The following is a 15103-nucleotide window of genomic DNA, read 5'->3' as shown; positions in this document are numbered from 1 at the left end:
TGATAAAAGATTTTTAACTTTCTATTTATTATATTTTAGGGTGCAAATATTCTACTAACAGACCATGGAGATGTCAAACTAGGTAAGCGGCCTGAGTTTAATAACAAGACAGAAAGCAAATGGGAATGTTTTAATTTGATCAATCAAAAGCTACAGTACCAGCTGGGATACTTTGATTTAGCAAGTTGCCTTTTACTTTTATCATTCCATTAAGACAAAAAATAACCAGAATGTAGAGACCATGCCTCCCAAGAAGAATATTCAGCTTTTGTAAGGCTTTGTTTTGTGCTGAACAGATATGCACAGCAAAGATTGAGCTTGGCACAAATGATAAAGCATAATACAGCACATCTCCTGTATTGTTGCAATCAATTTTATTAGATACTGTTCTCAGTGGCATGAACCTTTTGGTGTTGCACTGCAGGATGTTCTTATTCTTATTTGGGGCAATAGTTGACAATAGAAAGTGTATATCCATGGGCTTGTGTACGTATGAGATGAGAAGTTTTGCATTCTATTAAGAAGTTACAGATAATTTCTTTTTTCAACCACCAAGCCTTGAAGCCGCCCAGGTTTCCCTGGAATTTGCCAGGTTGGGGTTAGCTGGATATCAACATGTTTGTTCCTAGCCTGAATGGCAGCTCTCCCTCAGAGCCTCCAAGGATCCACTGTGTGAGACAGCGTCTCCTGAGCCTGGCAGCCTGTGGAAAAGTGGGGTCTGATCCTGGCTGTGCCTCTAGCCCAGTGTATGACGTTGGGCATTTCCACGCAGGTGGAGAAGAGGAATCTCTCCTCCTTTGCAAGTGCTCTGAGGTCTACAGATGAAAACTCAGAAGAGATCTGTATTACTGGCTTCCTACAGTGACGCTTTGCATTTAGCGCAGCACAAACAGGCTCTTGCCTGACTGCGCTGCCTTTAAAACCCCTATCTGCTTGTCTGATGCCTCACTTCACAGAAGTCTACATGTAGTTAGGGCTTTGCAGGAAGTAGGGAGCAGCCATCCTGGTAGAAGGAATGGGATGCTGTGTCCAGTGTTGGAATCAGGGCGGTTGTGCATTAGCTGCATCGCTGCTTTTCAGAAAAGCTCTGTGGTTCAACACGTTTACTCCGCTGTGGTGAACCAGGAGTGCTGGGCTAAGAAAGTACAGCTTTTTAAAGAAGACGAAAAAAAAAAAAGGAGTAAAACTTTGAAACTGATAGGAGATTCCACTAACTGCATTAAAGTTCGATTATGCACTGACACCTTCCTTTTGCCTGGTAAGCTAGTTAGATTTGCCCACGGTTATCCTCCAGCTATCATACTACAAATGCAATAAAAATAAAAAGGACTTAAATGATTTTTGGCTCTGCAAGACCACCTGATTATCTGCAGCTCTGAGAGCAAGGGATTATTGTCCCCTAGACAGAGTCTCCAGAAATGAGAACAGATGGCCCCCCGCAGTTTCTCCGTAAGTAACACAGAAATAGTACCGTTTCCAAAGCATGATGCTGTTTTTCCTCTTGAATATTAAATTGAATATCCACTAAATTTTGTGAGGTTGCTTGGTTGCTGAAATGTGAGATGGAAAAATAGGTAGGAGAGGAACAGGATCATGAATAAGTATGTAGAAGCTAAACTTTTCAGTTTGAAGTCATGTCAGTGAAGACATGAGCTGATCTCATTATTAATCTCTTAACAGTGGAAGCTTAATGAATTTTTAATTTGGATGAGAAATGTGATTGTTCTTTCATAATATGATACTTCCTAGAATAGAATTGGGGTCTTAAAATGAGATTTCTAAGTCTATGTTAATTTTATTTTCCAGCTGACTTCGGTGTAGCAGCAAAAATAACAGCCACCATTGCAAAGAGGAAATCATTTATTGGTACCCCTTACTGGTAATAAACTACTTTGATTGCTTTGATTGTATGCAAAGCTAAGTCTGTATTTATGCCAAGAATTCTAAAATACACACACTGAAGTATACATACACATTTTTAAATATATATAGCAATTGCATAAATTCCCTTTCTTCCAAGTAAAATGCCCAAAGGGTAAAAGTCTGGGAAGCACTGATTGTAGCTGATCTGTTGCTGTAACACAAGCTACCTGATATTTGAGGCAGGATTGCTGTTTCTCACAAGTGTATTAATGCAGAACATTCTCCCCTTTTTCTGGATACCTAATGGTCATTCAGTTTCTTAGTAACTTCTTGCACTTCTAGTGAATAAACTGAACAATGTCTTTTCAATTTCTGTGCAGAAGGAATTGTGAAGAAAAACAGATTTTAAACTGTCTTTTAATCATCTCTACTGATTAATGTGTGTACAAGACAGCATTTAATATGCAAATATATCATTGTAAATCTTGAACTGGATTATATATGTAAATTTAACTGCTGTTGGTTTCTGGCATTACTGTGATGCAGTTGAGACGCCTAGGGCGGTATTCTTGGTATAGACTGAATGCATACGTACAGCTTAATCTAGACAATGGCTTTTAATTGTTCGCTGCCCTCTTTATCCTGTTGGAGAAGGAGGACTGAGGGCAGGAAGATTATCTGGTCATTAAAGCATTTCACCAGGAATCATGAGACTGGTTCTATTCCTAGCGCTGCTGTCCAGCCCATGACCTCAGGCAAAACACGTCACCTCTGTGTGCTTCTCCGCTCCCCTAATGCCGGGTGAGGGGAGGGGGACATCAGACTTTTCCCTGACTTACGCTCTTTGGGGGACTTCTGCTCCAGGGTTATGTGACATGCTTTGTGCCTCCCACGTGCGGGATTGTTCAGAAGCGGCTGGTGCTCTCATTGAACGATGTCTTTGTTTTTAAAGGATGGCCCCAGAAGTTGCAGCGGTGGAAAAGAACGGTGGATATAACCAGCTCTGCGATATCTGGGCAGTTGGCATAACAGCGATTGAACTTGCAGAGCTTCAGCCACCCATGTTTGATCTTCACCCGATGAGGTCTGCTGGCTGGGGAGCTTGCTTATCTTCAGGACCCTCTTCAGTCCCAGCAGGGACTGTTAGAATATAGTTCAACCTTCTCTGTAGCTCAGACCTAGAAACTCACGCTAGGATTCCTTCATCAAATACATACTTTCTTCGTGAGCCGTGTCTGTTTTTAAGGCATCAGTCTGAAGCTAAAGTCTTAAATTTACAATTGAAATTATAACCAAAATTTTTAAATTTTTTTTTAAAAAACTTTGTACTGTCGTCGACAATCTGATTAAGAACAGATACAGATTTACTACCTAGTGATAGTAAATCACTAGAGAAGCTGTAGCCTTATGTTTAACAGGATTATGCATGGCAAGAAAAAGATTTTATTTAAAGATAAGAAAATCAGCAGCTTTACTGTGTCTGTTCTCTAACATAGTATAGACTATAATCCAGTTTCACCGGTATGATTCTTACCATAAACTACTAATTTAAAGTTTAGGTATTGCAATGAAATTAATTATTTTTTACCATATAATAACATTATTCTTCCTTTACCTTTAGGGCTTTGTTTTTAATGTCAAAAAGTAATTTTCAGCCGCCAAAGCTAAAGGAAAAAGCAAAATGGTAGGTTAAACCCTCTCCTTTGTTCAATATTTTGTAGATAATGTGAAAATAGTACTTGTCATTATTGAAGAAGAGAGGCAGTGAAAAATAGTGTCTGCTAGTTTTAAACCCGGGAACTTGAGACGTGATTTTGCTTACAGGAAGTTTCATTGAGAAACAGCTAGTTGTTTTTTATAGGTGTCTGAAAGCAAACGAGAGAGGGTTAAGGTCCAGTAGCAAACATTTTCTGACATGGCAGAAAACCAGCGTTAAGGGACAGGACAGTCCTACTTATGTAAATTTATCTCTGCCAGTGATCCAGAGGGAAATGAAATCTCCCTCCTTGGATCCTCTTTGTGTGTTCTAGGAAGAAAAATTATTTTTATCCTTTCCCCTTAATTCCTATTATAGGGTATTTGCCTCTATCAATGGGACAGGTAATCGTTTAATCCTTTCATGATTTCTTTAACCTGTGATACCTTCCTACTGCCTGCAGGATTTTGTACCACACTTACTAACATTTTATTTATGAGACTCAAAGCAATCCCGGTATGCAGGATTTTTTGCTCATGATGCTGCTGTACAATCTTTTTACCTTGAGGTGTTTGGGTGGGCAGATGTGTGCTAGAGGAAGGGAAGAAAACACTTCTAAGTGCATGTTTCCTGTATTGAAACTGCTCAGTGTAACCCCAGCCAACGCACTTTACTTCTCCAGTGCCGCCTTCTCAGATGCTAACACTGGAAGAGGAAATGTGTTTTGTAACATGATTTGAAAGCAAACAGACTTGGGCTAATATTGTCCCAAGAGAGGCATACTAACACAAATGCTTGAAGAGTTGTAGGTCCAGTCATAACATCAAGTCATAATTCAGATCTAAAAAGAGGTTGTATGACACAGTCACCTTAGTTCTTCTGGAAATAGCAACAAAGCATTTTAGGAGTAAGTTGAGTCTCTGTCTATAACTTTGTATTTTATTTTCCTACCTGTAGCCAAGAACAGTGAAATTTGTAGGTTTGCCTAGATTTTGAGGGTTTACTGGGTACATAATTCACAATTTTTATTTCTGATACCTAATTCTGTAACAACTGAAACTGGAAAAAGTTGAAATAGCACCATACGTGATTGGTTTATTTTCTGTACCAAAATGTTTTCCATGCAAGTTCCGTGAATTGAATGGTTTTTTTCCTATTTTGTTAACTTGGAAATGTAGTTATTCAAACCTGAGATGAGGTACCTGGACGACATTCTAATTTAGCACACCCTTTTGTGATCTGTTTAGTAACTGTGTTAAAATCAAAAATATATTCTTGAAAAATTAAATATAAAACCTCATTTTTCTTTAAGGTCATCAACATTCCATAATTTTGTCAAAATAGCACTTACAAAAAATCCAAAGAAGAGACCGACAGCAGACAGGCTCCTTTCTGTAAGTGGCTTGGAACATTTAGTGACATCAGTAAGAGATCTCTTGCTTCAAAGTGAGCAACACATCAATAGGAAACCAAACTGGAACAATTTTCTTTCTCTGATCTTACAACACGGGTGGTGAAATCTGAAGGCAAGAGACATTGGTCAACTGTAGGAAGTAGCAAGATTTTGTTCAGTATCAAGATTTTTATACAGTTTTTCGTAGGAACAATTACAGAAATTTGCTTCATGTTCTGTCTTCAGCCTTGTCCTTTCTGCAAGTGGGTGTCTCAGCCTCTTAGATATAACTGTGTAGACATTGACCCTTCCTAGTCACCCAAAGAGAAAACGGATATATGTAGCAGTTGTTCATGTATCTATTTCTGCCTTCCTAAACTTGACTGAACTACTCATGTAAAAAATGAAGTTTGAGGTATAATGTTTGTTTGACTGAGAGTTTAATTTCCAATTTACAAGTGACCAGAAGTGTTGTGTTTCCATACTTATGGAGGTGTTAGAAAGTCTAGCCATAAAGAAATACTCAAGCCCCAAGGAGGCAGGCAAAATTCAATGACATTCTATATTTTTATTAATGTTTATTAATGAAAGTTACATACCAGTTGCATATTATAACTTGTTCTTTTCTGTGGTTCTAGCATAGCTTTGTAGGGCAGCCTGGTCTTTCAAGATCTTTAGCAGTTGAGCTGTTGGACAAAGTTAATAATCCTGACAACCATACACACTACGGTGAAGTTGATGATGATGATTTTGAGGTGAGAACATATTTTATTTTCTGTCTTCAGGTAAAACTATGGTTTAAATACCCTGCTTTGCTTTGGGAATGTAAGATTGCAGCTTAACAGAGGCACTGCCCCAACATTTTTAGAGCTCCATTTTTAGAGTTACCGTGCAGGAGAAGCCAGGAAATACTGCCACACGCTTGTCACGCTTATGCTGTGGGTGTATAGAAGGATCCTATAGGTGCACGGGCTGTGCAAGGCTAGGACAAACGCGGTGCATGTTGCAGTGTGTGACTGCAACAGCTATTCTTTCTCCTTGTTGGTTTGATTGTTGATTGAGATCCAACAGAAAGCCACGTGACTTTTCTCAGCTTTTCCATTTATAACCCTTCCAGCCTCACTCCGTTATTCGCCATACAATTCGTTCTACGAACAGGAACATTAGGGCAGAAAGAACGGCATCGGAGATAAACTGTAAGTTCCTGATGTGCTTTGCCCATTTTGTGGTGTTGGTTTGCTTCTACCGATGGAGGATGTCAGTGTCACTCTTCTGTTGTGTACTCTGGAAAGTCTCTTCTGCTGTTGGCACATTTGAGAAACAAAACCAGAAGAAAGAGCCACATACACATGAATCTTCAATAATATTTTTCCAAAACCAAAATCAAAAGTTGCATATTTTTCTGCTGTTTCATTCCATCTCATTGCTGCATCGTAATGTTTATGTGGAAACCTTGCATGACCAGCATAGCCTTTCAGCTCTGTGATTTCTGTCAGACCATGCAGCCTTACTTAAAATAGCAAAAACACTAATAACATGCAAACATCAAAAAATGAGAGTGAGTTGATAATTAGGAGGGCATCTTTTCACATGAGTACATTGGGTGTCATGGTGTGATGAGAAAATACAGAAAAACCATAGCATTTTGTGTTTGTCTGCACATTGTTTCAAGTTCATAAGTTAAACCTTTTCTTGACCCTGATGGAGCGCTTGTGATTGCAATAGCTGTCCTGACCGGGGTGCGTGTTAACATAATGCATTTTCTTTTAATGTAATCTTTTATTTTCTTTTAAAAACAATACTAACACACTACTCAGTTGGGTCTAAGTTGAAATTTTGAGGGTAGCAGTGATCTTTCTCCAGGTTTGGACAAATATCTTCTGTAGTGTAAATGCTATGTGCTCCTCTGCATCTCGTATCTCATACTTCTGGGAAGCCTGCTGTTAAAAAGCCTCTTTCTTCTCTTTCACATGCATTAAAAGTAACCTGTGGTTACGTAGTTATGTTTTAGTGTACTTTCATGTAATGACTCGATATTTACTTTTGGTCTGTTTCTTTCTTATTTGCAAATTTAAGCATTTAGACAATAACTCTGATATTTAAGTGATGATCATATTTTATAGGCAAATTAAGTGTTGTGTACATAATATTTAGCTCTGTTACAACATGCGTTTCACTGTAGTAAGTGTTGAAAGGGCACTGGTATAATGTTGTGTGTATTAAATTTGAAAATGTATGTTTTGTAGTTGATAAGCTGCAGTTTGAGCCCCCTCTACGGAAAGAAACAGAAGCTCGGGATGAAATGGTAAGGACAAGTTTGGTTTTTTCCTTCATTTATTAAAATCATAGTGTCTTCGTTGTTTTGTGGTTCAGCTCTAAGTAATATGTTTCTGAAGTATAAAGTCATGAGAAGACCACTCTTGGTCCCCAGACAATTGCCACATTTTTAAGCAAACGAATTGCCCTCCATGCTTTGTACGGAGAGTCGTGCTCAGACGAAAAAAACGACATGTGCCTACTAATTTGATAATGTGAAGAGGCCGTGCTGCATTGAGTCCCTGATCTTCCCATCATCAGGGTTTATTTGCTGCTTGTTTTTTGGAAGGCCTCCAGCTCGCACGCAGCCGGTTTTGCCCCCTGTGAGCTGCTGCTGTTTGTTCCAGCCCTCAGCAGTTTACTGCAGATCAGCTAATTAACGTTCTTTGGGATTAGTATGTGCCTGTGTACACAAGGGCTCCATTTTTTAATAAGTGTTGTGAATAGCAACAGCTGCCGTTAATTTTGATTCGGAGACATCACTGCTCAGCACTCCAGAAAAATCCCATTCCTGTTTTTTACAGCTGTACTCCAATTCACCAGGTAGGTATGAGTTCATCTTTTTTGAATGTGACTGATTAGATCTGTGCATGTTGTTACCGGTGAGGTCCCCTCGGTGCCGTAGTGACAGGAACGCTCCCAGCCTCTGCTGATGGCATCTAATATGAGTTTGGAGGCGGCTACAGTATGTTCTTTTGCTGGAAGAGTGTCTTGGAAGTGCCCTGAGTGGAAAATACGAGTTTTCACCAAAAATTTTTGCTTTTGTGTTACTTATTGCCACTCGATGCTGGCATTATATCATTTCCAGGTGCTGCTTTTAAGTCTGAGTAGAAGAAGAAGATAGCTTTTCAATAGTTGCTTTATAATTGATTGTAAAATTCCGATTTTACTTTGGAATTTTATTTTACTTTTTATGGGTCATTCTGCAGGGCTTGGGAATCTCCCAGGCCTCTTCATGTGCTGTGGATAAGGTAATTCAGTTTGACAGGGAGGGGAAAAATTAAAATTTCTTTGTCTTCAGGTTGTGGCAGCTGGCACTGACTTTGCTTCACATTGGAATCCTTTTGTTGATGGTGGAAGCAGCAAGTAAGTACAGTTTAAAAACATCTTTTAGTTCTGTGACTTAATATGAAAATACACTCTGAAAGAAGAATTGAGCTATGGTGGAAAATCAAACCATAAGCCCTAATCCATTTTACTATTCATAAAGTTAAAGGAGATTTTCTCCAGTATGCAGTCCTCCTTCTGCAGTTGGTTGGTCATTCTCTTGGGAAATGGGTTTAATCTCTTTTAAGCAGGAACTTGTTTTAAATTTGTTGTAGCTCCCCAGTTGTAGATGGAAAGTGAAGTGTAAATGTATGGCCAGCACACTGAAATAACACAGCCAAAGTCAATTTTCTGAAGCAAAGCTGGTAACCTTGCAAGGGCTGAGTTCAGGATCCTCCGCTGGTCTTGCACTTCTCTTCTGAGCCGCGGCCGTGGTTGTGACATCCTGTAGCAAAGCATGTTCGCAGCCCTGCAGCTGGGTCCGTGCAAGAAAGGGAAGGAGAAACCAGTTCTGAAGACTTAGTTTTACCAAGTTCAGTACTACGGCACGACTGCTTCTACTGTGGGTGTCTCATCAGTGTAATCTATAATACAGTCATGTAGTGTTCTGGGGTGAAATGTTTTAGGTAAAGATACGCTATAACTGATTTCCCCTGGGATAAAACAGGCATGAAGGAAGGGAGCACAACTCTCTCCAAGTTAGCACTGAATTTATTAGGTGGCTTCCTTTTGCTGCAAAATACTGGATTCTGCCTTTAAAGGCAATCTTTGAATTTGCAGTGAAGAATATGGAAAGTCAGTAGTACTGACCGATGTGGAAAGGTGGTGTTTTGGTTGAAATAATTGCTCAGCTAAAAGAGCCTGTTTCCCATCTTTATTTGGAACTGAGTAGCAGACAGTGAATTTCTTTGGCTTTTTTGCAGATAAAGTCTTGCATAAGCTGTCAGCTGACATTACAGCCCCCTGGAAAGCTGGCCGTGTCACGGAGATTGCCAGTGTTTGGGGTCTTTTCAAGTTCAACCTATTTTTCTGTTCTCACTCCCATTGTAGTAAAAGTTTGGGGTGGCTCTCTAGGCCTTGCCTTTCCCTGTCCAGTAATGACAGCGACTGCTTTCCTTCCTCTCTCGGTTTGTTTGTGTGACCCTGATGAGCTGCAGATTGAAAGCCCTTCTCGTGAGTGCTGGCTTTTCTGCAGACAGCTGGAATCTGCGGGGTCGAGAGGCAGGGAGGGAGGGAAGCTCCTCCCGGCAAAGTGACTTATTGATTTGATTCTGTTTCTGTAGCGTTAAGATTGTCTATACCAGGCTGTATTAAAAGCAGAATGAATGTAGCTGTAGCAAACATTGCTAGGGCTATAAATCAGTGAATAGATACAGATTTAGTATTGAAAGGAGGACAGGCTTAAAGTTTCTGGATGGTGACTCCGTGCTGCTTACTTGGAAACCACTTCCAGTTTAAAACGATAAACAGGAAACGCATAGCTGCTCTGTCCCAGCAATTCTGAGTAATACCAGGGATGTACAGAGAGGATGTGTGCTGGGGGGTCCTTGCTTTTCATGCCCTTTGCCTTTTATCAGAGTGAATGGTGATTGATATCTTCGACTTGGGAATTACTTGACTGGAAAGAGAATACCAGAATGTGTACCTGGTGATTGAACTTACTTCTTGTTTTTTTCTCATCCTTATTGTAGCATTTTAAAATTACTTTTTTTTAAAATTTTCTGTATTATGGAGGTGGTTTTTGTTGATGGTTGGACTTCTTCTCCTTTAAATTTTTTAATAGTTCCTGTTGGCAACTGTCTGCTGCTTTCCCTTCAGAAGTAACTTGCAGGGAAATTTTACATTAATCCAAATTTGGCTGGGTTAGTTTTTATATAATATGCTTTTTTTTGTGCTGTTCATTACCCCTGTGGTCATTCCTCAGTGGGTGATGTGGTGTGCTGTGGAAGGATGTGTGAGTTGGTGGGGTACGGGGGTGTCTGCTCTGCAGGCAGAGACTTGGACTGCACTGGGCTGCTGCAGCATGAAGGAGCCTGTCCCTGGCTGAACACTGAGACAGCCAGCTTCTGAACTGCCTCTTCCACCTCATGATTCCTAGATGCAGAAGCCTAGACTTCACAACATCACAACAGCACACTAAGGAATGCTTTTTATTAGGTTTAGATTTATGGTTTAGATTTTTTTACATTAAATGCAGTTTAGTTTGTTGTTTTTTTTTTTTTTTTTAAGACACAGCTTGAAAACTGCCATTTTGCAAAATTTTATCAGTTTTTGTTTGTTTCAGGATTATATTTTCAGTGCTGCTTTGATCCTCTAGTCACAATTTCTTTTTTGACCCTGGGGTAGCTTTGAAACAAGAATTCCCACTGGAATGGGAAACAGTCTGTGTCTTTAGCATGTAACACTAAAGGAGGAAACTTCCCTTTGTAAAGGCTTTTCTCCATTTGTCTCCCAGTAACTTCCTCTGTTCTCATCTTTTTTTTTTTTTTTCCTTCTTTTATATTGTACTGTTATTAGGCATTTCAACAATATTTAAAATACCAGGTAGGGAAGTGAAAGATGAGTTGATGGTATCTGGTATGGAAGAGAGCTTCAATGATTATTTGGGGGGTGAGGGGAAGGAAAAGACCATACTAAATGAAAAAGGGCTTAATGCAGTAAATAAGAGAAATACTTTGTTTTGAAAAGGGCTGGGAGATGCTTGTTATGAAACTAAATGACATCACCGATTGTTTTAGTTGCACTTGTCAACCTTAGAGCAGAGCTCTTAATTTTATAAACATTTTACCTAGGGGACTGCTTACAAAATTTGGCGATGGGAGTGAAGATGTTGAAGAGTGAGTGGACCTCCTTCATGTACAGTTGTGTTTACTCCGTGTGGCTCTCGCTAAAGCAGGCAGCGTTCTGGCAAAACCTCTTTCCTTAAAATGCTGCAGGCAGCTTTGCCACTCATAAATAAGTGAGGGCTGGTTGCACTCAAAGGTCTAACGCACGCTTGACTGTTTATCTGATTGTCAGGAGAATGTCTGCAAAGCAACGCTTTCTTCCCTTGCTCTCCTTCCTGAGGTTATCTTTGAGTGCATATGGAAGTGCCTAATACTTTTTTAAAGCAGATTTTGTGTTGATTAATCCATCAATCATGAGCCAGGCCCAGTAGTGACAGGAGGTGCAGGTATTCCTGCAGAGCTCTGGTGGGGTATGTGCAGCTCCTCTGGTGCCCAAACATTTGTCTGATCCAGAGCAAACTGCACCGAACTAGTCCCTGAACATATATTTATTTGCTAATTTCAAATACCCTTTACCACAGAATCCTCTATAACATTGGCATTTATGAAAGAACATGAGTTTATCAAAAAACAACACTTCTAACAAGATTAACGTGCTTTTTTCCCACTCTTGGACTTCTAGTTTAACCCTGTTCATGCAAAGCTGTGATCCACCTTTCTATGCATCTAGCTTGTCTTATTTACAGTCTGTGTTCTCCAGTAATTCTGTCTATGTTGTTGGTTTGACTAAGACGACTACTGCACCTTTTCATTGTAGATCAACACTAAAGCGAGCAGGGCCACCTCCGCTACCTCCTAAGGTAAGAGATGGTGGTTTTTAAGAGTTTTAGGTGGCAAACCCCACTTGTGCAGCCTCTGCAGTGCTTCCATCTGATGCTCTCAGTAGGTTATAAATTCTGCTAAATACCATTTGCTAGCAGACTTCGTGCAGCTTCATATTTTGTGCTGACTCACAGTCTGTACGGTCTCGACCTCTGGGGACTCCTGGCCTTGTACAGTACCCTAGACAAAGTGACCTGTAGGTATGTTCCCTCTAAAGAGAGCATGCTGTGTGGGATGTCCTCTTGTTCAGCATTCTGCCTGCTGCTGTGATTTTCCATCAGAGAAGGAATACCTCTTAGATTATTCTGCTGCCAAATGTCTTTTTCAAAGGCTGATTTTTTTTTTTTTTTTAATGTAGAAGCAGTCTGACTTGAATTAAACTTGTCTGAAGTTTATGCTTCCAGGTGCCATTTCCCAGGTAACTTTCACCTCTTTGGTTTGTTGCAGCCGAGAATAAACAGTTATGCTGAGGAAAACCTTCCAGACGATGAGAAATGTCAGACAATAAAACATTTCCCCGACTCGCAGAACAGAGCCCCGCCAGCTCACAGGAGACAGAGTATCCCTGTTTGTGGACCTCAGGCTGATTCTTCCCCTGTTGGTATGACCAGCAGCATCAGTAGCCCTGGATTGCTCACGGCTAGATACAGTGACTTAGGTAAATTCATTACATTTCCTAAAGGTGACTTGCATCCTGTAAAAGGAAATCAGTTCTAGAGTCAGCTGTTGTCAGTAGATAACTTTTTTTAACACAAGCTGATCATGAGGTGCAGCTTTCCTTTTTACATGTGTGCTGGTTCTTATTAGAAGGGGAGAGTTAGGTTGGATGTTAGGAAAAATTTCTTCACTGAAAGGGTTTATCAAGCATTGGAACAGGCTGCCCAGGGAATCACCATCCCTGCAGGTATTTAAAAGACACGTAGATGTGGCACTTAGGGACATGGTTTAGTGGTGGGCTTGGCAGTGTTAGGTTTACGGTTGGACTTGATGATCTTAAAGGTCTTTTCCAACATAAATGATTCTATTATTCAAGCCGTGATGTGGTGGAGATGTTCTTCCCAAAACAAGGACACTCAGCCAGTCAATACCATTCCTGTGTTGCCTGCAGGAATAGCAGAAGAACAACGAATGTGCAGGGAGGATCATCTGTGAGGACCTTGCCACGGCTTTATTCTCAGTTGTGTTTGGCCCAGGGATTGTTTTGATAATGGAAAGCCTTTATTACTGTGTAGCTTAGCACGCAGAAGAGTGGCCAGCTGTCCTTGGAAGCGTTCAGCTACCTGAGATGTGTATATGGAAGTTTCAGAGCTCACTTCTCCACTCCTGCTAGACACAAGGGAGAAGAGAGAATAGGGCAACAAAATATTTTCTATTTCACTGTGTCAAGTGAGCTACAAAATGTGTCTGGGCTTCTTTTCAGGAAATGGGGATGGCATGCTAAAACTCATTGAAGAAAATGCAGAAGGGTCTGGACAAATCCCTCAACTGCCACGTAAAAAAGAGAAAAGAGATTTTCCTGTAAGTATTGTGACTCTCAGTCAGATTTCGCTGTCATGTTAGCTAGCTAGTTTCATACCAGTACATGGGAGGTATTTCATGATCTTTCTTTCTTCCCACAGAAGCCAGCAATCAATGGTTTACCACCAACACCGAAAGTGCTGGTAAGAAATCTCATTTGCAGTAGGGGTTATTGGAAGCCTGCTGTCATGGCATCTCTCTAGTGTCAGAAGGTTTATGCTAGAATAAGCCACCAGCTCATCTTGGGGTGATTTTCTGCATCTCATAGCCAGTTACTTTTCGTGTACTGAATCCATTATATTTGTTTCCTTTTCTTAAAAACTTTCTTTCACCATTCAGTCTGGATGTGAAGGGTTGGAGACTTCACTGACTCTCTGGATTGTGATCTCCAGTGGCAGTTTCTGCTTAGTAAAGAGAAAGGGGGAGAGGTGATAGTGATGCGAGAGGGTGTTATTACTTCAACATTTCTGCTTCTTTTCCCTTCATATGCCATTTATATAAGCACTCAATATTGTTCTTACCCACTAGGTGCTTGAAATTGTTCATATCATTCTGATCCCTCTTTGCATTTCTTAATGTATATGAAGTCTATGAAAAGGTTTGGAAGGCTGCATTGTAGCTTTTGGGGAACATAAAAATGTTTTTGCATCAAAGCATATTAGAGAAGGTTTGTCTGAAAGTCTGAAAAAAGAGCAGTGGTGTGTACAGGTTGGCCAACTGCCAGAATATAATAAACACTTTATACTGTAAGCTTGTTTCAGGTTTCAGTTTTGGTGTCTTTCAGATGGGAGCGTGTTTTTCCAAAGTCTTTGATGGTTGTCCTTTGAAGATTAATTGTGCAACATCATGGATACATCCAGATACTAAAGGTAAAGTTATTTTAGGTTTGTATTTTAAACGTGCCTGTTGCCAAAGTGGTAATGAGCTTGTGAAATAATCAATTTCTCTTAAATTTTTAGATCAGTACATTATCTTTGGCACGGAAGAAGGTATCTATACTTTGAATTTGAATGAACTTCACGAAGCAACAATGGAACAGGTGATTTTTGGTGTATTGAACACAGAATAGATTTAGGGATATTATGAAGCAAGAAAGTTTGATGTTAGAGGGAGTAGATGGGATGCCAGGCTTTGTGGCATAAACTGATTCACATCAAAACAAGCAATTGAAGTCCTAAAATTAATAGTTCCCCTACCTACCTGAATTTTTTGTTGCTGCTTATGTAACATTGCTTTCAAAGGCATTCTCATTTTATTAAACACCTTTCTGCTCCTTGGAGACAACCAATTACCTGCCCTTTCTCTCCATTTTATCTCCACTAGATGGCATATTGCTTCTCCACTGGATGCTACCAAAGCCGTCAACCATTTAATTTAGCTGGCATTGTTATCACCAATAAATAGGCGTTTGCTTCTGTTTTCTTGGGCTCTCTAACCCTTTCCAAAGCCACTTCATGCAATCGCAGTATTGTTAGATTTGCTTTTTTAGAATCAGGAGTAGCAGAGTATTCTTGGAAGTGTTGGTGGATGCTGATAATGAGATTTATACCTGTAGGTTTCTAAAGCAGTTCACAAAGGCACTTCAGGCCTCTAAAGAGCGTTAAATTCAGTCGAGACACAGGTCAGGTCAGAAAGCAGAGGTGGCAGGGTGGGTGTATCCAT

At 40.1% G+C, this 15103-nt stretch overlaps 1 protein-coding gene across 2 annotated transcripts in view; it reads left to right on the top strand.

Moving 5' to 3' along the window:
* MAP4K5 (mitogen-activated protein kinase kinase kinase kinase 5) overlaps nucleotides 1-15103 on the top strand; it is a 46340-nt gene that overhangs the window by 17527 nt on the left and 13710 nt on the right. For both annotated transcript variants that reach the window (XM_009574802.1, XM_009574810.1), the window contains exons 6-20: nucleotides 40-82; nucleotides 1807-1879; nucleotides 2816-2947; nucleotides 3485-3547; nucleotides 4872-4953; nucleotides 5591-5707; nucleotides 6070-6148; nucleotides 7199-7257; nucleotides 8290-8354; nucleotides 11859-11901; nucleotides 12371-12524; nucleotides 13344-13441; nucleotides 13543-13584; nucleotides 14226-14310; nucleotides 14401-14480. In XM_009574802.1, the coding sequence (XP_009573097.1) occupies nucleotides 40-82; nucleotides 1807-1879; nucleotides 2816-2947; nucleotides 3485-3547; nucleotides 4872-4953; nucleotides 5591-5707; nucleotides 6070-6148; nucleotides 7199-7257; nucleotides 8290-8354; nucleotides 11859-11901; nucleotides 12371-12524; nucleotides 13344-13441; nucleotides 13543-13584; nucleotides 14226-14310; nucleotides 14401-14480 (1215 nt within the window). The remainder of the gene's footprint in view (nucleotides 1-39; nucleotides 83-1806; nucleotides 1880-2815; nucleotides 2948-3484; nucleotides 3548-4871; nucleotides 4954-5590; nucleotides 5708-6069; nucleotides 6149-7198; nucleotides 7258-8289; nucleotides 8355-11858; nucleotides 11902-12370; nucleotides 12525-13343; nucleotides 13442-13542; nucleotides 13585-14225; nucleotides 14311-14400; nucleotides 14481-15103) is intronic.

Source organism: Fulmarus glacialis, unplaced genomic scaffold (genome assembly GCF_000690835.1).
Source record: "Fulmarus glacialis isolate BGI_N327 unplaced genomic scaffold, ASM69083v1 scaffold18280, whole genome shotgun sequence".
NCBI classification, from domain to species: domain Eukaryota; kingdom Metazoa; phylum Chordata; class Aves; order Procellariiformes; family Procellariidae; genus Fulmarus; species Fulmarus glacialis.
Note: the sequence above shows the minus strand (reverse complement) of the source record. Positions and strands in the feature narration are given on the sequence as shown.